At 48.5% G+C, this 21,833-nt stretch overlaps 1 protein-coding gene across 2 annotated transcripts in view; it reads right to left on the minus strand.

Moving 5' to 3' along the window:
- Nucleotides 1-250: 250 nt before the first annotated feature.
- Nucleotides 251-21,833, minus strand: part of LOC122945126 — a 110,768-nt gene continuing 89,185 nt past the window's right edge. The window contains exons 19-21 of one of the 2 annotated variants that reach the window (XM_044304014.1): nucleotides 13,583-13,912; nucleotides 3,874-4,177; nucleotides 251-1,005 (exon numbers count right to left, since the gene is read on the minus strand). In XM_044304014.1, the coding sequence (XP_044159949.1) occupies nucleotides 1,002-1,005; nucleotides 3,874-4,177; nucleotides 13,583-13,912 (638 nt within the window). In that variant the 3' untranslated portion in view covers nucleotides 251-1,001. Of the gene's footprint in view, nucleotides 1,006-3,861; nucleotides 4,178-13,582; nucleotides 13,913-21,833 lie in introns of both variants that reach the window. The other variant, XM_044304015.1, reaches the window with a different exon arrangement.

Raw genomic sequence — 21,833 nt, forward strand, 5'->3', positions numbered from 1 at the left:
GGCATAATGATGCGCATATTTTTTTGCAATACGTCCAACTTGTGACATCACAGCGCTATGTCTGTAGTATGTATGGACAGCTCTCTCTCTCAGAACTGCAATAAACTGCAGGAAATGGCTTCTGGGGAGGTTCTTATATAGTAAGGGGGAGGCAGCTTTCCTATTGGTTGCTAGGGATGTTGCTAAGCTCAGACAAAGACATTGCAGCCTTCTCATTGGCCCACAAGCAAGAAGCAGGGAGGGGTCATGGGTTCTGATGAAAATAAAATCTAGAATATTTGTAAATACGACTATATAGCACTATATTCAAAATTTTCGCGAATTCTCGAAGTTGCAATATTCGCACCCAACACTACACGAGAGGACACAAAGCAGGAGCAGTTATACAGCCGGGCACTCACACAGTACATTTACAGCACACAGTCATAAACAGGTTAATTAGGTATTTGTTTTTATAATATTATAGAAAATCATTATATACCAGAACATCATGCTCATTGGAGGTCCAAAGTCTGTGACCGCGCTCATCCTGAGAATGAGAAGAATAAGACCCCCATAAATTTATAGATTTTCAAATCATTATATACCAGAACATCATGATCACTGGAGGTCCAACGTCTGAGACCGCGCTCATCCTGAGAATGAAAAGGATAAGACCCCCATAAATTTAAAGATTTGCATTTTTTCCCCCTGGTCCTGCAGGCTGTAGTCCGTGTGCAGAAGACGAAGATGAATGAGGATATATTATACCTCCAGCAGCAAATAGGTTCAACTAATGTCATGGCTCCTTCATCATGAGGGTTGTTGGGCCCCGGTGCGTCTTATGTGTTTATTGCTCTACAGTCAAATTATAGAGTTAGGAGAAGGCAGCAATTTACACTGAGCAGCTGGCCGCAACGCCTCGCCTTGATGGAACGTGTAACGCCGGAGTCATTGTTGTCTAGGGGAGCATTGATTCCTGCGGTATACTGTGGTTTTCCGCTTTACATCCTGACTGCGGATCATCTGGGAAGAACAGTATAAAAAACAATACATATAGTTAGAACATCAGCTATATATATATATACAGTATATAGCATTGTGCTATACAGTCTCGCATGTCACCAGCTGATAGTATTCTGGGAAACTTTACTTTGATTAAATATAATTTATCAGGTTTGACATTTATTTCATGAACATATATTCAGTTTTATTACTTTTGAATTGACTTAGCTTAAACCCTATTGATATGGATTATTGGTTTTCATTTATTATGTAGTGATCATGTATATACTTATATACTGTGTACAGTGGTGGCCAAAAGTTTTGAGAATTACATAAATATTGGAAATTGGAAAAGTTGCTGCTTAAGTTTTTATAATAGCAATTTGCATATACTCCAGAATGTTATGAAGAGGGATCAGATGAATTGCATAGTCCTTCTTTGCCATGAAAATTAACTTATTCCCCAAAAAAACTTTCCACTGCATTTCATTGCTGTCATTAAAGGACCTGCTGAGATCATTTCAGTAATAGTCTTGTTAACTCAGGTGAGAATGTTGACGAGCACAAGGCTGGAGAGCATTATGTCAAGCTGATTGGGCTAAAATGGCAGACTTGACCTGTTAAAAGGAGGGTGATGCTTGAAATCATTGTTCTACCATTGTTAACCATGGTGACCTGCAAAGAAACGCGTGCAGCCATCATTGCGTTGCATAAAAATGGCTTCACAGGCAAGGATATTGTGGCTACTAAGATTGTACCTCAATCAATTTATAGGATCATCAAGAACTTCAAGGAAAGAGGTTCAATTCTTGTTAAGAAGGCTTCAGGGCGTCCAAGAAAGTCCAGCAAGTGCCAGGATCGTCTCCTAAAGAGGATTCAGCTGCGGGATCGGAGTGCCACCAGTGCAGCGCTTGCTCAGGAATGACAGCAGGCAGGTGTGAGCGCATCTCAACGCACAGTGAGGAGAAGACTGGAGGGAAGATGGCCTGGTGTCAAGAAGGGCAGCAAAGAAGCCACTTCTCTCCAAAAAAAACATCAGGGACAGATTGATCTTCTGCAGAAAATATGGTGAATGGACTGTTGAGGACTGGGGCAAAGTCATATTCTCCGATGAAACCTCTTTCCGATTGTTTGGGGCATCAGGAAAAAGGCTTGTCTGGAGAAGAAAAGGTGAGCGCTACCATCAGTCCTGTGTCATGCCAACAGTAAAGCATCCTGAGACCATTCATGTGTGGAGTTGCGTCTCATCCAAGGGAGTGGGCTCACTCACAATTCAATTTTGCCCCAAAACACAGCCATGAATAAAGAATGGTACCAAAACACCCTCCAACAGCAACTTCTTCCAACAATCCAACAACAGTTTGGTGAAGAACAATGCATTTTCCAGCAGGATGGAGCACCGTGCCATAAGGCAAAAGTGATAACTAAGTGTCACAACCAGACAGCTGAGAAGCTCTGACAGAGGCCTTTCAGAACCTCCTCTTTGAGTTTCTGTGTTGTGGTATTCAGCTCCTCCTCTCCTTAGCCTCTCTCAGCTGTCATGTGTTGGACTAATTGCTTCCCTTTAAATTCTTCCCCAGAAGGCTTTTCTGGGCGGCTTATATTTCTTCCTGGAGTGTGTGTGCATGCCCATCTGGTTCTCCTCTCCTCTACAAAGTTAAGTGTTATACTGTTATCTGTTATTTTCTGTTTGCTGGATCCCAGGTGACCCTGACTCCCTCCGTGTCTGGTGTAGGGAGCCGGTGGTCGTGTCCCCTCACTATTGTAGGGTGCTCAGGGGTTATATAGTCAAGGTACGTGGATATGCATACCTCCACCATTCGGATCTATGCATAGGCTAAGCAGCCAGGGAAAGTGCCAGGTCTTCTACAGGGGTCTCCCTTTTGTTCCTTAGCTGTTGGATCCAGCGAGTCATTTATGCATGTTGTTTTGCCTTGTTACCTGTACACATTCCGTGACACTAAGTGGCTCGGGGACCAAAACGTTGACATTTTGGGTCCATGGCCTGGAAACTCCCCAGATCTTAATCCCATTGGGAACTTGTAGTCAATCCTCCAGAGGCGGGTGGACAAACAAAAACCCACTAATTCTGACAAACTCCAAGAAGTGATTATGAAAGAATGGGTTGCTCTCAGTCAGGAATTGGCCCAGAAGTTGATTGAGAGCATGCCCAGTCGGATTGCAGAGGTCCTGAAAAAGAAGGGCCAACACTGCAAATACTGACTCTGCATAAATGTCATGAAATTGTCGATAAAAGCCTTTGAAATGTATGAAGTGCGTGTAATTATATTTCACTACATCACAGAAACAACTGAAACAAAGATCTAAAAGCAGTTTAGCAGCAAACTTTGTGAAAACTAATATTTGTGTCATTCTCCAAACTTTTGGCCACGACTGTAGTGCGCCGTGCCAGGTCTGCGGGGTATTTCCATACACTGTAATGTGTCTTTATAGCTTTTCTGCTACATTTTGTATAAAACACTAATGTGACGTGTAAAACCATCCTATTGGCAGACGTCGGCTAGTGAAGAAGTATTCTGGGCAAGGTTCATACACCAATGGTGGGCAAATAGTAATGTGCCATGAGACATCGGGGGCTGTAGATCCCGGCTCTCTCATTGCAGCAGTGCGCTCTGCCTCCTCAGACTCGGTATCAGTGCGTTACCAGCATCTTCTAGAGCAGGTACGCTCCACCCGCGGCCCTCCAGCTGTTGTAAAACTGCAACTCCCACAATGCCCCGGTGTAGGCTGTTTGGGTATGCTGGGAGTTGTAGTTTTGCAACAGCTGGAGGGCCGCAGGTTGAGCATGCCTGTTCTAGAGAATTCTACTTTATTGTGGGTTATGTGGCTCTTTGCAGTGTGTGGAGGATTTCATACCTTTATTATTACCTGCGTCCCTTTATGTACATCTCTCTCCTTTCTGGTCCACCCAGTGATCCGTGGCTCCAGGTGACTATGATCTTAAAGTCATGGTCGGTGATGACCTCCTCCGGGACGGTGCACTCACTCCTCACATTGTAGGTTGAGTCTGGATTGTCTTGATAGGTTTCTCTGGATGTTACTTCACTGTCTGAACTGCAGCTCCACTTGATGTCTATCGGCTTGGGGTAAAAACCCTGCAAACTGAGAGTACAGAGACCTTCTCCTCTCTGTCCGAGAGACCACCGTATGGGCTCCTGCATCCTGGGAGAAGCTGGACAAGAGAATAGATGTTACACCGCTGCAGAATAGGGAGAAATCATCTGGTTTGGTAAATTTTTGTCTATTCCATAGAGAAATATTTTCTAAATGAGTAAAACACAGGAGGTCTCGGCATTTATGCTCAGCTCCTTCTCATTGCTGTTTTCTGCTACTTTTCACTCTGCAGATGATATAACATAAGCTTAGCTGGTATTATATAGATTATAAATTATTTTCAGCCTTGATGTAATCAGCGGGTCGCTCAGTTATCACACCACCTCTTCAGATTGTGAATCCCCCATAGACAAGCTGGTCCACATGAGAGCTGCTGGGGGCCATGTTCTCTGCTCTTACATAGGTTCGGATCTCCACCACTGGGAAAGTTTTGCTAGAAAAGCTGAGGCCAGCCTGACAGTCAGATAAATAGCAAATTACATAATACGTGAGACCAGAGATGAGGCTTCTTTTATAGGATGACTCCTCTGTGGATTCTAGAGCCCCTATAGCAGTGATGGCGAACGTTTTACAGGCCGAGTGCCCAAACTACAACCCAAAACCCACTTATTTATCTCAAAGTGCCAAGACTGCAATGTAACCTGAATCCTACAGTCCAGTATAGTGTATCCTCCATTATCCATAATATCCCGCCTACATTCAGTGCGCGGCCTGTGCTGTTCATAGTGCGCCCTGCGCCAATGAATGGCAGGAAATGTCTAAGACTTATCGGTACACCATAGACTTTTTCCAGGGAGGTCAGGCTGTGGCCGTGCTGCGGTCAAGTACCACACAGCCAATCAGCCCGCAGCTGCCTTTCATTTAACTAACGAAGACCGCACTGCCGTCGTCTTCATTGTTGTTAAAGTGAGGCCGGACGGAGCGGTACGCTTCAGGGAAGGCCGGCATGAGGGGTTGTGGCAGCGAGGGCTAGGAGAGGCAATGGGTTAACGGGGGTGACGTGCTGGGGGGGGGAGGAGCCAGGAAGAGGCGGAGAGCGGCGCGCTTAAGGAAGGGTGAGGCGAGGTAGCGCCCGCCATTTTGTCTGAGCAAGGAGCCGGCATCACATCTGTTATCTCTGCAGCATCGCAGACTGCCATGTCGGACGCAGTGGAAGCGATGCTGCGGCGGCTGAGAGAGGCGGCGGTCTCCAGGGGCCCGGAATGGTTAGAGCAGCAGGTGATGGACTTACTGGGGGGAGCGGAGGGGGGTACAGCTAGCCCCAATCCCATGGCTACACGGTCGCGGCGGGTACGGCCGCCGGCGCGCCTGAGCCCTGATCTACCCCCCCGGGTCCGGCGCCGTGTCAGGAGCCCCACAAGGGACCCTCCACGCCGGGGGCCTTCTAGCATCCCCGCTCCTACGGCCCCCCGGCGTGGGAGGAATCCATATGTCCGGCGGGACCCTGAGGAGGCTGCGGGGCCTCCCCCTCAGCGCAATGCAGCCGCGTCTAGGGAATCCGGACCAGGTGCTGCGGGATCCCCTCCTGTCCCCGGGAGGCGGAGGCCTGCTCAGCGTGGGAGCGGCAGCAGTGGCGGCGGCGGGGCTGCGCGGTCGGCCAGGGCGGCCCGGCGCAGGCCCTTACAGGATGAGCCCCTTTCATTGGCACACGAGGCTGCGCTTGGCGGTGCCAGGGACGGGCGCAGGCCTTGCCAGGATTCACCACCTTCGGAGGAGGAGGACGAGGTTGCTCTGGACGCCCCTCTTACCCAGAGCAGGCCTCTTGGGCGGGAAGATAGGCGCGAGGCTGCGTATGTGGAGGTCAGGGACATGTGCAGGCCTTTGGCGGCGGGCGGACAGCTTTCTGCTGGTCCAGACGGCGTGGAGGACAGAGGGCTTCCCAGAGTCATTCCTAACGCGCCCAGCAGCGTCCTGGCTGGGGCGCAGCCTACGAACACCGCCAGTGACCGTACCGGGACCGTCGCGGATCCAGGAGCCGTCCGTCAGGAATCCGGATCTTCGGCTGCCGGGCTCACAGCACCCGGGCAGTTAGGTGAGACATCACTGGGAACTTTGATATCTTTATTTAACGGGGCGCCCAATGCAGGTGGGAGCAATAGTGATATTATCGGGGGTTTGGGACGCTTGCTGTGTGGTTTAGCCGGGGTTAGTCAGGATAGGGGGGGAGTGGGGGCCACCCCCTTAACAGCGTGGGGGTTGGGGACAGGAAATAGCAATATACCGCAGCCAGCGAGCACGGGTATGGCGGAGGCGGTGTCAGTGCAGACGCAGGCGGGAGGTGAGGAGGATAGGCCCAGGTTAGATGATGCGGCGAAAGGGGAAGTGTATGTCTGCTTTGAGGGTCCCTTGGGAGCGCATTTGAAGGCTGAGGTACGCGAAAAGATTTGGAAGGGGGAATATGTGGAGATCTTCTCGCTGCTCCCGTTGGAGCGGTTCAATCTAGACGTGGTAAAGAAAGATGGTGTAAGGAAGGAGGATGAGGATAAACGGCGTTTTCGCCTTATCCCTAGGTCATTTAGTAATTGGCTGCAGGCCTTTGCTATTTTGGCCAGTGTTATTGGGGAGAAGAGTCCCGAATGTTGCTCCCCTTTGTTCTGTTATCTGGATGCTATCGGGGAGGCCTATAGGGTTTATGGGGGATCAGGGTGGCTACGTTATGACGAGCAGTTTCGTCAAAGGAAAGCGGTCCGCCCCAATATGAGATGGGACCATAAAGACATTGCGTTGTGGATGAGGGTGACAGCGCCAGGTAGGAGTGGTCAGTCCTTTCGGACCGACTCAGGGGCGGGAGGGCAGCAAGGTACAGGGGCACCCCCAGTTGGGAGGGGTTTCTGCTTCCTTTTCAATGAGGGAAATTGTAAATTCGGCCAGAAATGTAAATTTAGGCATGAATGTTCCGTGTGTGGAGCTGCCCATGGGGCTAGCAGATGTTTTAGAGGGGGCAGACAAAGGGGAGGGGATAGTTTTGCAAAAGGGGCTGACTCCGGTACGAGTGGAAAGGATGGTGGATCATCTAAATAGATATCCGAACCGGGAGTTAGCGGATTTTTTGTGTTTAGGGTTTAAGTTTGGTTTTCATATTCCCTCTCACCCGGTACCAGTGGCGGAGAAGCGGAAGAATTTGCGCTCAGCATTGGAGTTCCCGGACATAGTGGCAGAGAAGTTAGCTAAGGAAGTTTCTCTGGGAAGGATGGATGGTCCGTTTGGTACGCCACCCATATGTAATTTGCGGGTCTCCCCTTTGGGTTTAATCCCTAAGAAGGAGCCGCACAAATTTCGGCTTATCCACCATTTATCATTCCCTAAGGGAGCGTCGGTCAATGAGGGCATTGACCCGGAGCTTTGTTCCGTGGTTTATGCTTCCTTTGACGCGGCTGTGGAATGGGTTAGGAGGTTGGGTCCGGGTACCCTGTTGGCAAAATGTGACATTGAAGCGGCATTCCGATTGTTACCGGTCCACCCGGATAGTCTACATTTACTGGGTTGTTTTTGGGATGGCGGCTATATTGTGGATAGGTGTTTGCCAATGGGCTGTTCCATATCGTGTGCATATTTTGAGCGTTTCAGTTCCTTTCTGGAGTGGGTGGTTGTTCAGGAATCAGGTTGTCGTTCGATCATTCACTACTTGGATGATTTCCTGTGTTTAGGGGCGGGAGGATCTAGAGTTTGTTCTTTGCTGTTATCAACATTGCAGTCTGTTTTTGAGTTTTTCGGAGTCCCGTTGGCGGTGGATAAGACGGTGGGGCCGACTACTCAGCTGAGTTTTCTGGGTATTGTCATTGATACGCAGCGGATGGAGTGTAGGCTGCCGGTAGAGAAGGTGTCAGATTTGAGAGCAGGAGTGGCGGCTGCATTGGGGGCTAAGAAGATTCGCCTGTGGGATCTGCAGTCATTATTGGGAAAATTGAATTTTGCTTGTAGGATCCTTCCCATGGGCCGCATTTTTAGTAGGAGGTTGGCCTCTGCGACTGGGGGTGTGGTGTCTCCGCATCATTTTATTAGGCTAGGCAGGGAGTTAAAAGGGGACTTGAAGGTTTGGGATTCTTTTTTACAACAGTTTAACGGCAGAGCATTGGTTATGGGCGGGGTGGTTGATGCATTTGATTTTGAATTGTTTACGGATGCTGCGGGTGGAGTTGGTTTTGGGGCCTTCTGTGAGGGACAATGGTGTGCGGGTGAGTGGCCGGAGTCTTGGGTGCTGAAGGGGTGGGTTAAGAATGTGGCCTTGTTGGAACTCTTTCCCATTGTGTTGGCAGTCACGCTCTGGGGGGAGAAGTTTAGGCACAAGAAGGTTAGGTTTCATTGTGACAACCTGGGCGTGGTGCAAGCCATCAATAGCGTAACTGCTTCTTCCCCCCAAGTTGTTTGCCTGTTGCAACAGTTGGTCCTGAGGTGTTTGTCCCTGAATGCTTGGGTGTTGGCGGTGCATGTTCCTGGTTCTTCTAATGGCATAGCTGACGCACTTTCTCGTTTTCAGTGGGAGCGGTTTCGCCAGTTGGCCCCGGAGGCGAGTTGGGTCGGGATGGTGTGTCCGGAGTCGTTGTGGGAGATCTTGGAGGTACCTTAGCGTTTCTGTTGCGGGCATCATTGAGTGAGGGGACTTGGAAGATGTACGATAAGGCGTGGAGTATGTGGCAGCGGTGGTGTGCTGACCTGGGGGTCGAGGTGCTGGCCGGGGAGATTCCGTTGTTGCTTTTCATTGGCCATGCGAAGGAACAAGGTTGGTCAGTGGCAAAGATCAACGGCTGCATCGCAGGCCTGGCCTTTGGATTCAAGTTGCGGAGTTCTCCGGACGTTACTAAGTCCTTTTTGGTTCGGCAACTTCTGAAGGGGTATAGAAGGTTTCAGCGCGTCAAAGATTCCCGTCTCCCGGTGTCTTTTTCATTGTTATTGCAGCTGGGGGAGCAGGTGTCGGCAGTGTGTCATTCGGTTTGGGAGGTCAGACTGTTCAGATTAGCTTTTGCGCTTGCCTTTTTTGGGGCCTTCCGTTTGGGGGAGTTAGTGTGTGCGAGTGTGCGGAAGGAGGGGGGTCTGAGATGGGAGGATGTCAGTTTATATGACGACAGGGTGGTGATATTTCTGAGATTTTCCAAGATGGATCAGGACGGTAGAGGTCGTTTTATTTCCTTGTTTGTGGTGCCAAGATGTTTGTTGTGTCCGGTACGGTGTTTGCGGGATTTTCAAGGAGGGGCTGGTGTCGCGGCTGGCCCGCTTCTCAGGCACGAGGATGGTTCTTTTCTATCACGATTTCAATTCATAGCAGTTTTTAAGAAATGCTTGCGTAATCTGGGAATGGACCCTGCCAAATATACGGGTCATTCCTTCAGAATTGGGGCTGCCACGGAGGCTGCTCGTTTGGGGGTGCGGGATGAGGTGATCAAACGTATTGGGAGATGGGAGTCGGAGCGTTTTCGGCTGTATGTCCGTTTAGGGGCGGTTTAGGGCTGTGCTAACCGTCTTTGTCTTGTCTTTGCAGGTGCCGCGCCGTTGTTAGTATGGATTTTGGGCCATTCCTTCGTTTTTTGGGGGGCCTTGAGGGCGGACGTCCGACAGAATGGGCGCCAGTTGGGGTTTGAGCGTGGGATGGCCGTGGTGAGATGGATCGGGTGTAGAGGTATGTTGTGGGGTAGTGTGCTTCAGGAGGTTCATCGTCACGTTAGGCTGGATAGGGCCCCGGATGTCTTGGTATTACATGTTGGGGGGAATGACCTTGGGGTCCGTCCCTGCAGGGAATTGATTAGGGATATTCGTTTCGATTTCTTGCGTTTATGGTCCCTTTTTCCGTCAATGGTCACGGTATGGTCTGACATTGTGCCCAGGAGGGTCTGGAGGGAGGCGAGATCTGTGGACAAGCTCAATAAGGCCAGGATTAAACTGAACCGGGTTATTGGGCGGTTTTGTGCCAAGCATGGTGCAGTGGTGGTGCGGCACCCTGAGTTGGAAGCAGGGACTGGAGGTTTTTGGAGACAGGATGGGGTCCACCTTAATGCGGTGGGTATTGACTTGTGGTCCCTTGATTTGCAGGGAGGTGTTGAGAGGGCCCTCCGGGTGTGGCGGAACGTGCGAGCTTAAGGTTGCGGTCAAGCTGCGCGTTGTTGGCGGGGGGAGGTCATAGAAGCTGGGGCTACTGGATGGTAACGGTGAATGAGAGGGCCTCAATGGTGGGGCTGGACTCTCAGAGTTGGGGCACCTGGTTGGCTTGGTACGGCGTCCGTCAGTTGGTGTCCCCGAGCTTGTGGTACGCGGCTGGGGGCAAGATGGAATAGCCGTGGTGGTTTGTGGTCGTTTAAGGTGCAGTTAGGCGGCTTCTAGGACCTCCCTCGTCAGTTATATATTTATACAAATGTTTATGTTTTGTTCATGTTATTTATATTATTTAATAAAGAATGGCTGCTGTGGCCGATTTAATCCAAACAGTGGCTGTGTGTGGTTATTAGGGATGGTAAGTGGGGGTGGTTTAGTTAAATGGGTCAGGTAAGGGGACCCGAGCATAGCCAATAACCCTACTCATGACCCTGCAGTGTTAAAGGTGCCGTGCGGCCATTAACAATGTAGACCGACTATAGAGTGCGGCCTTTATTAAAGAGTAACTAACCCTTTGTGTCAAATTTTAATAAGATGTCCCTAATGCCCTAATTAAAGATGAGTGAATTTTATGTTAGGAAATTCATTCACGCTTCGCTTGGTGGTAAAAGCAAAATTGCCTTATGGATTCCATTGCCACGGACCATAACGCAATTCTATGACGGAATGCATAACGCAATGCTTTTAGAGGCATTCCGTTATTCATTCCATCATAATAGAAGTCTATGGGCTGCATAGCGGAAACAGGATGGTTCCGTTATGCAGCCCATAGACTTATATTATGACGGCCTCTAAAGGCATTCCGTTATACATTCTGTCATAGAATTGCGTTATTGTCCGTGGTAACGGAATCCATAACGCAATCCTGCTTTTACCACTAAACTAAGCTCATCTCTAACCCTAATAAAAGTTTGTCTAATATACTGCATTAATAATTTGGGATTTTTATTAGACTTTTCCCTACCTAAAGCGCACCATTCCCTGTGCACTTAAAATTCAGTTCTCTGTACACCGCTGACCGCTCCTATGAATGGGGCCACATAAGCAGGGGGCCACATATCGCTGTTCCTGCCCATGTCCCCCGGGGGTTTACTAACTCCTGGCATAGCCAATGGCTATCCTGTACCCATGTACTGTGCCAGGATTAGTTGAGTGGAGCGAACTCTGGCTTCTTCCTGCTCCGCTAAGCTAAGATCTGGCAGTACCCTTAGCTTAGCGGAGCAGGCAGGAGCTCGCTCAGCTAATCCTGGCACAGTACATGGGTACAGGATAGCCATTGGCTATGCCAGGAGTTAGTAAACCTCCGGGGGGCATAGGCAGGAGCAGCGATATGTGCTCCTGCCCATACTCCCTGCTTATGTGGCCCCATTCATAAACTTTACAGCCCGTACACCGCTGAGCGGTCAGCGGTGTACAGAGAACTGAGTTTTAAGCGCACAGGGAATGGTGCGCTTTAGGGAGGAATGTATAATAAAAATACAAAATTAATAAAGTATATTAGAAAAACTCTTATTAAAATGTTACACAAAGGTTTAGTTTTTCTTTAAATGAAAGGAATCTGCGGGCTAATAGTCTGTGCAGTTCTTGACCACAGCATGGCCGCTCCGTGTGGCTGTACCTCTTCCATATCGGCAGCTGGGTGAGGAGATGGAGTACACATGTAATAAGTGCCTCCCCAGAAGGATGGGAGGGATCCCTTATCTCCAGCCTTTGCTGCAGGGAATAAAAATTAGGGACTTTAGACATTTAAAAAAAGAAACGTAAATTGATCTAGATAAGATAGCGTGGTATCCCAGTGTAAATGCAAATCAAAAAGTTTATAAATAGAAATAGGACCCTTAAAATGCAATACTTTATTTCTAATTAGATAAAAATATCTCCCAAGCCTAATATAGAGGCGAACTCTGATGTACACATTTAGATGTTTCCTTTGACACAATGTGGGGATTAGATGGAAATTAGAGTTGTGATCAACTTTCTCTCCCGATCCCTGGGACCAGCAAAGGACTTTTATGAGTATCCTGATAAATATAAAAACCTTTCTCTTTTTCTTTTTCATATTTTTTTGCACCAAAGCTGTTCTGACTCTACAACTCCCAGAATCCTCCTTTTCCTTCTATGATCGTTACAAGAACAGCCAAATAGGTGTGCATGTTGGGAGTTGTAGTTTCACAGCAGCTGGAGTGTCGAAGATTGCCGATCCCTGGCTTAGAGGCTGCTGTGTGTCTGCTTTCCAGTAGGGCGTTGTTGGGGCTCCTATTGGTCCCTAATTAACTTTATTAATACATTGTAGTGCAGTAGGTGGTGGCAGTGTGTAGCGGGGTAGAGGAGTGTCGTAACTCTGGGGTGTTACATATACATAGTGTGTATATATAAATATACACGTGCACATTTTTACATAGACCTACATAAAAACTGGCTGGAAGTTTTATCTGAGGCTCTTGTCATGATCACTTACCATATTTTTTACCCTTAAATTTTGGGGAAAATGTCAGTGCGTCCTATGAGGCGAATACTAATGAGCACCTCCATTATGGAAGCGCTCTTTAGTACAGGAGGACCGGGAAGTGGTGAATGCAGCGCTCCCCAGGCTCTGTCCTCGGCCACTCGCTGTGCTGTGAGTGCGCGCAGTGTGAGGACGTCGGCGTGCTGTGACCTCTCGCTGTGGGTGTCCGGTCACAGCACAGCGCGCAGCAGGCTGAACTAGAAGAGTATAGATATTAGGAGTGGCGGTGTCCGGAGCAGGAGAGGTAAGTTAATTAATTGTTTTTATCTGATCTGAGGTTTGCTTGGGGGTCATTTACATTGGGGGTCTGAATGGGAGATTCTTATTCACATTGGGGCTGTGATCTGAAGTGAGATCTGGTTAACACAGGGGTCTGACTGGGCTCTGAGCTGAGGTGTGCTGAAAAATACAACCATACAAACAGAAAGATGTACATGTATGACACTACAGCAGTACACCCCACAGGTGATGTACATGTATGACACTACAGCAGTACACCCCACAGGTGATGTACATGTATGACACTACAGCAGGTACACCCCACAGGTGATGCACATGTATGACACTACAGCAGTACACCCCACAGGTGATGTACATGTATGACACTACAGCAGGTACACCCCACAGGTGATGCACATGTATGACACTACAGCAGTACACCCCACAGGTGATGCACATGTATGATGCTCTGCAGCAGGTACACCCCACAGGTGATGTACATGTATGACGCTCTGCAGCAGGTACACCCCGCAGGTGATGATTGACATTTTATAAGAAGGATCTACTTAAAAATAATCAGAATTGCACATTCACTTCATATAAGATGTTATTAATGATGTATCAGTTCTAGTTGGTAATTACTGAAGGACTCACCATAGACTTGCATTGGTCCTGTAGATTTCTCCACGTGTTGCTCTGAGCTCGGATGCTGCACTGTGCAGATGATCTCTGCTCCATCATGGTTATGTATGGATGGTCTGACTACCAGGCTGGCGGTACAGCTGTACGTGTTGTCAGGCTGTCTCTCTGCTGTAGGTGTAGTGTTCTCAGTTAGCTTTAGATATCCCCTATTTATCTTCTTGTACCAGATCACAGTGAGATCATTTGGAAAGTACTGAGAGATTTTACACTGTAATCTGGCTTCAGTGTTCACATGGAAAATGGGTTTCTCTATTTCTTCAACGACCGGACGCCAGGGAAGATCTAGAAAGAAGTCACAGAAAACCGACCAATGAGGGATATTACTGGACGTCACTTGTTAGGATCTGTTCACACCTGTGATCTTTAGTGAGACGTTCTGCTCTGTTATAGGAGAACAACAAGAAAATGAAGATTACTCTTACCAGTAATTGTTTTTTCCTGACCCCACGACAGCACCACGAGAGAGGGGCTCTGCCCCCACAGACAGGAAACCTGAAGAGCAAAAAGGCGGAGGCTCTTCTCGCCCTCCACTATGTCTTTCCAAAGATGAGCGGAAACTCCGCCCGCAAATATTATCAAATCTTGTCACATACTTTTTTTTGTTTGTTTTGCAACACCCCACACATGCACCAACCACCAAAATAACAGGAAAAGGGAATAAGGGTGGTGTCGTGGGTTCAGGAAAATCCAATAACCGGTAAGAGTAATCTTCATTTTTCCCCCTCACTCACGACAGCACCACGAGAGTGAAAACTAAGGAGACAATCAGGGTTGACAGCTGAAAGCACCTTAGTAGTAAAGGTTAGATCCGAAGAAGAGTCTAACTGTAAATGGTAATGTTTAAAGAAAGTAGTCGGAGAAGACCAAACAGCCGCCTTACAGATATCCTCTATAGATACAGCAGCCCTCTCAGCCCAAGATGTGAAAATAGCCCTAGTAGAGTGAGCTCTGAGGCCTTCTGGAGGAGACTTCCCTAAAGAAGAGTAAGCCAATGATATTGCTGAAGTAATCCATCTGACCAAGGTATTTTTTCATGCTGCATGGCCCTTTCTTTTCCCGTGAAAAACAAGAAACATCGATGAAGACTTCCTCCAGTCTTTAGTCTAGGACAAATACTGTGTCAAACACCTTCTAACATCAAGATAATGATAAGCCTCTTCCTGAACTTTTAAGGTGCTAGGAGATAACCCTAACTGTAACCTCTTCTGAAGGAATTCTAAAATCTGGTGAACCGGAACCTGAGAGGGGATGTCCCTAAAATCAATATCAATATCAGCAAAACTCACTAAGCCAGAAGAAAATCCCTTCTTGGCTAACAGGAACCTTTTGAATTCCATGCCATTAGATGGAGGCCCTTTTTATGAAAAATTTGGCCCCTGAGACAGAAGGTCCTGGTTCTCTGGAAGGACCCATGGGTCCGACACCGACATTTTTCTTAGCCATGTAAACCATGTCCTTCTGGGCCAAAAGGGAGCTATTAAAATCACCTGAGTACGATCTTCCCTCATCTTCTGTAACACCCTGGGAATCAAGGGAAAGGGAGGGAAGTCATACCCCAGAGGAAACTTCCAACTGTGAAGGAAGGCATCCAGACCACAAGGGGATCCCTCTAGAGATGGAGAAAATAATTTCTTTACTTTCCTGTTTTGACTAGTAGCAAAAAGGTCTACTGAAGGAACCCCCCCAACTGTCTGTAATCCTATTAAAAATTTGCTGGTTTACACTCCACTCCCCTTGGGAAATTTTCTGTGCCTTTTAATGTGGACTGATGAGATGGAACTACAATTTCTTTCTGCCAACTGAAGAATCTCGCTCGCCATCAACATTAAGGTTTTACTTCTGGTACCCCCTGCTTGTTTATATAGGAAACTACAATGCTGTTGTCTGACATGATTCTGAGATGTCTGTTTGATATTAATGGAAGAACTTCTAACATAGCAAATTTTACCGCCATAAGTTCCTTCATATTTCAGGAAGCTGACTTCTGACAGCCTCGCCACAAGCGATGCAGTGTCTCAGGGGGTCAGTAGTGTATGCTGGGCTTTGTAGTGCAGATTGACCACTAACCTGGGATCCACTGTCGTCTTCAATTGGGGCAAACACTGGAACAGGCAGGTAGTTAAAGAGTTTGTGACGCCAGTGTCAATTAAACGGTGACACGCCGTGTAAAGTATGGTGGAAGAACGAAGCAAGCACAGGATAGCCAACAAAAACTGGAACTTTTACTGAATATCAGTCAGGATAATACATGGACACAGGAAGAGCACAGTTCCATAAAAGACGGTTGGTTTCTTATAGCAATACAGGTGGTTCTTGGGAGTACAGAATGGCCGGTCTTAGCAAGGCATTATACAGAGTGTTGATTACAGGAGATGCAGTACAGGCGGCTTGCTCAACATTCCTGACTGGTCCTGCTACATGTGCCTTTCTCTCCAAGGTCTAATGCCCTTTATCTGGCGTACCCTTGAATCGATCCTTATCTAGTACCTCCTCTGTTGTCTTGAGTACCTCTTGCTTTCTCTGATCGGCCTCTGTGGTATTCTGTGTCTTCAGGCTGATTAGCTATGCCCTTCTGACTTCTATGCATGGACTCAGGAGGGAATCCTCTCTGCACTGAGTCTGGAAACTTCTCTCCTTCCTGAGCTAGGCCCTAGCCTATTTATACTGAACTGGGGGCTCCCTCTGCTGGCTGTGATAAGAATCGCCGGTAACCGGCCTGACTGGCTTAAAGGGAACTACACACTCAAATCTAGCAGTGTCGGGTAGCCTACCCGTATGCTGCACACCCCCAGACTTTAACGTGAGTAAGGCCTCGTACTCACACACACGCCTGAACCAACATAAGCGGATGCATAATTTAAACATTACATTATAAATATAATAAACAACTATTTCACATAAAAATATAACATTTGCAATAACTGACGCAAGAAAAAGGGGCGTCTTCTTTCTTCTTAGGCACGGCCGCTGACCTGGCACAGCGGACTTAAGGTGAACCAGGTTAGTCTATTTTTTTCCTTGACTGAAGTATAATAAGGAACTACACAGGGTTTCCCCGTGGGTGTAGAACAGGCAAGGGCTCACGTGGAGGAGTCCATTCTTGCGCACAAACATCAAGCAGGCTATTTCCGATAGTAACTGTTCGGGAGGAGACACCACCAGCATAGTCAAAGTCTCTTAAATGGACTGGCGGACGTCCCCTGGTCATCCGGGTGGACCTTCTCAACACAGGGGTCTCCTCTTCCCTTAGCACCGAGGTAGAAGAGGGAGTAGCAACAGGAGGATCTCCATCCGTGAGACCTTGGTCAGGAACAACGGGAACAACGGGAACAACAGGAACAACAGGATCCACTGGAGGGGGAACTGGATCCGGGGCATCTTGAACCGGCTCTTCTGGAAGTAAAGGTACAGTAGGTGCCGGAGCGGGCACCAACAAGTTCAACCATGGTGTCAGAAGCCAATGCATGGGATCGGCGTCATACCTTAGATTTCGGACAGCCTGCATAGGATCCTCGGGCTGTATCGATGACTCTGACACAGGGGGTTCAGATATAGAACTCTCGGCACTGGGTCCTGGTGTCAGGCAAAGCTTTAACCGGTTTCGGTGTACAATTTGGGATCCCCTGCCCTCCCGGATGATCTCATAAGTGTGAGTCCCAACATTTGGGATTGCAGTGACAACATAAGGACTTTGCTCCCATTTACTGTCCAGTTTACTGGTACGGCGGTTATTTTTTAACCATACCACAGCCCCTATCTTCAGGGGTTCTGCATGGGCTGCTTGGTCATAGTCTCTCTGCTGCCGGTCTCTAGCATAGTCCATACGTTCCTGAACAATAGCTTGGGCTGTATTCAATCGCCTTTGGTGTTCAGCAACCCAGTCGGTATTAGGGAATGGGTTGATGCCATCAGGTACGAGTACATCCAAGGAGTGGTCAGCAGGCAATAATCCTTGGCGCCCAAACATCAAATAAAAGGGGGTATACCCGGTGGAACAGTGTATGGTATGATTGTATGTGAACATGAGCTGTGGCAACAGATTAGGCCAATCTCCCCTGGTTTCAGGAGGCACGGTCCTCAGCATCTCTATCAAGGTCTGATTCATTTTTTCACATAATCCATTACCTTGCGGATGGTAGGCCGTCGTCCGGATCTTCTTACAGTTGTGCAGGCGGCACAGTTCATGGAACAGATGGGACTCAAAAGCAGGACCTTGATCGGTGAGGATCTTTTCTGGACAACCGTAGGGCAGGAGGAAGTGTTTCCAGAACAGTTCGGCTGTAGTCTTGGCCGTCTGGTCTCTCACAGGCACCGCTACAACAAACTTAGTGAAATGGTCAATAATAGTCATAGCGTACACATACCCTGAGCGACTAGGCTCCAGTTTCACATGGTCGATGGCGACAAGTTCAAGAGGACGAGTACTTACAATGGGTCTCAGTGGTGCCCTCTGATCATGGTGTTCACCTCGTTTCAAGGCACAGGCTACGCACTCCCGACACCACTTCTCCATGTCTTCTCTCATGCCCACCCAGTAAAACCGCTGGCGGATATTGGCCTCAGTCTTTTGGACCCCAAAGTGACCGGATTGATTGTGGTACATCTCCAACACCATACCTGCATCTCGTCGGGGTATGAGAATTTGATGCACTCTTTCGTTGGACACTGGGTCTAGGCTTCTCCGTAGCAACAGGCCCTTTTGTATGAAGAGTTGATTGCGCTGTCTCCACAGTTTGATGAGCTCAGGATCTGTACTCTTACGCCGAATCCTCTCAGGGGTTCTGCCACTGGTAATGAAGTCCAACAATTCACCCATCACTCTACTTTCAGACTGTAGTTTCACCCACCTTTCTTCTTTGAGTTCCGGCCTACTGGAGGGTGAAGGAACTGCAGCTCTGTTACTGGTAGCCCGAGCCTGATCCTGTTGAGCAAATTTATGGTAGAAGGCCGGCATTTCTACATCTTCCCAAGCATCCCGCACATCATCAGGAGCTGTCTCTGTGGGGAGTCTGGATAAAGCATCAGCATTGTCGTTAGTACGTCCAGCGCGATATTTTACAGAGAAATCATAGTTGGCGAGACGAGAGGCCCATCTTTGCTCCAGAGCCCCCAATTTAGCTGTATTTAAATGTGCCAGAGGGTTATTATCAGTGAATGCAATGAATGGGGTAGCGGCTAGATAATCTTTGAATTTCTCCGTCACTGCCCACACTAATGCCAGGAATTCTAGTTTGAAGGAACTATAATTCTGGTCATTTTTCTCAGCTCCTTTCAGGGAGCGGCTTGCATAAGCTATCACTCTTTCTTTTCCCTCTTGGATCTGGGCCAACACAGCCCCCAGGCCTCGCTTGCTAGCATCAGTATACAGATGGAAGGGCTTGCTGTAGTCGGGATAACCTAACACGGGAGGCTCGGTCAGTTTTTTCTTTAACAACTGGAACGCTATCTCTCTCTCTTCATTCCACTCAATGAGCACTGGAGTTCTAGGACTTTTCTTGGGCTGCCCCCTCAAGAGTTCCTGGAGAGGATCGGCTATTTGAGCAAAATGGGGGATGAAACGTCTATAGTAGCCGGCAAAACCAAGGAAACCCCTCACCTCTTTGACGGTAGTGGGGACCGGCCAGTTACGGACAGCCGCTAACTTATCAGGGTCAGGTTGTACGCCCTCTCCGCTTACCACATGCCCCAGGTATTTTACCGCAGGTTTGAGCAAGTGGCATTTAGATGGCTTTACCTTCAGGCCATATTTGACAAGGATTTCAAAGACCTCTGCTAAGTGTTTCAGGTGGTCTTCATATGTTTTTGAGTACACAATGACGTCATCTAGATACAGCAGCACTGTTTCGAAGTTTTTGTGACCCAAACACCGCTCCATTAGTCTCTGGAAAGTTCCTGGGGCATTACATAACCCGAACGGCATACAATTGAATTCGAACAGGCCCATGGGAGTGGTGAAAGCAGTCTTTTCCCTATCTGCCGGGGCCATGGGTACTTGCCAGTAGCCACTGGTCAAGTCCAATGTGGAGAAATAGGCAGCGGAGCCCAGAGCAGTTAGTGACTCCTCAATGCGGGGCAGTGGGTATGCGTCTTTGTGGGTTATTTGGTTAATTTTTCTATAGTCCACGCAGAAACGGATACCATCATCCTTCTTCTTTACAAGAACCAGGGGTGCCGCCCACGGGCTACGACTGTCCCGGATTACATTAGAGTCTTTCATCTCTTGGATCATTTCTTTTACAGTCTGATAAGAAGTAGGCGGTAAGGGTCGGTATCTCTCCTTGATAGGAGGATGAGAGCCAGTAGGTATGGTGTGTTGTATGGCACTAACCTCTCCATAATCAGTAGCATGTTTACTGAAGGCCTGGTGGTGCTCTTTGACAAGCCGTAGTATCCCTTCTTGTTGATGTTGGGGGGTAGTCTCGTCCCCGACATGTAGCTCTTCCCACCAGGGTACCTGTGACTGGGGCACCGGCGGACATCCGCTGACTGCAGCTGGCGGCTTTTCTGTCACTGGAAGACGGATGATGTCTTGGAAGAACACCTGAGAAAGCTGGGCAACAGGGTAATGCTTAGTAAGCGCCACAGGATGATCACTCAGGTTAATCAGACGGACAGGTACTTTACCTTGGGAGACGTTCACCAGGCACTTGGCAGCTCTCACGTAAGGGTAGTTCTCCATCTGGATTGGTTCCACCAGGGCCGGATAATCTTGGCCTTGGACTCCCAGGACAGCACGACACCATAAGAGAGTTTGGGAATTAGGAGGCAAAGTCACAGGCTTATTATCACGAATCTTGGCAGTACAAATTTCTCCTTTCCCGTTAGCAAACCTCTGCTGGGCACTTAACACAGTGATAGTCTTTTGAATCACCCTCTTGGACGCAGAGGAAGCGGTGGGCAGAGTCTGATGTAATACGGCAAGTATTTCTGCATAACAGTTTTTGAAGACATTGGTGCCTAGAATGACAGGATGTCCTCCTCTGTCGCCAGCCTGTACTACTATCACCCCCTGTTGAGGCAAGGTTACTTCTCCCACCTGTAGGGTGGGTTCCCAGTATCCATGGATCTTTACCGGTTTGCCATTGCTGGCGATAATCTCTACCCAGGATTCAGGCGGCTGGGTCAATTGGTTGGTGTCCCAGAATCTTTCAAAGGCGGGCAGCTGAATAGTAGTGACCTGAGACCCAGTATCTAATAGGGCTTCAAAGGGGACCCCGTTAATCTCCACATTGATTTTAGGATGGGATCCTACATACCGTGGCATCCAATTTGGATCTTTTGGACCTAGTGTTCTACCTCCCGAGGGGTGGTCCTCAGCCTCAGGGGTTGCCCGTTTAACTGCCAGCAAGTGGATTCTGTGTGTCCCATCTTTTTGCAGTATGCACACACGGGCCGCTTGCGACCCCTATTACGCCTCCCAGGATCCCTGGGGTGAGTCTCTTGGTATGGAGGTGGGAACGGCTTAGAGGGTGACAGGAACTCCTCTTCTGACATCATAGGTTTTTCCCATTCCTCCATTTTTCTGCACACTCTCTCTAGGCTTTTAGTGAGGTGATTTACTTGCTCTGTCAGCATGGCGATAGTATCGGTAGCTGTAGCCTGAACAGCTTGACCGGCCTCAGCTCGGTTAATGACAAGCGGTTTTGACCTGCAGGCTGATAACTCAGGTGGGGTGCTCAACTCTGTAGATACTGCTGACCCCAGAATTTTTATAGCCAGCTCTTTAAAGTCCAGAAAGGTATTGTTAGGGTGTTGGGCGGACAGCATCTTTAATTGGGTCCTTATTTGCTCACTAGCCACTCCAGTAATAAATTGTTCCCTCAGGGTCTGATCCTGGTTATCAGCTTCCTTGGGATCTATCTGGATTACAGCCCCCAAAGCCTCCTGAAGTGATAGGGCATAGTCACAGAGGGACTCACCGGGCCTCTGTTTCTTGCCAAAGAAGTGCATCTTTATCTCTGAGGCAGTCCTCGTTTCAAAAGTGGCCCTGAGGCGGGTGAATATCTGCTCTAGAGTACTCCGTTCCGCAGCAGGCCAGGATAATACCTCTCTGCGGGCAGCCCCCTCCAGTTGCGCTAGCAAGATTTCCATTTGCTGATCGGCATTTATGGGGTACAGTTTGAATAAGGCCAGTAACTTTTCTTTAAAGTCTCTTAGGGTATGGGCCTCTCCGTTATAGCGGGGAAACCATGGGGCCCCAAAA

This window comes from Bufo gargarizans, chromosome 8 (assembly GCF_014858855.1).
Source record: "Bufo gargarizans isolate SCDJY-AF-19 chromosome 8, ASM1485885v1, whole genome shotgun sequence".
NCBI classification, from domain to species: domain Eukaryota; kingdom Metazoa; phylum Chordata; class Amphibia; order Anura; family Bufonidae; genus Bufo; species Bufo gargarizans.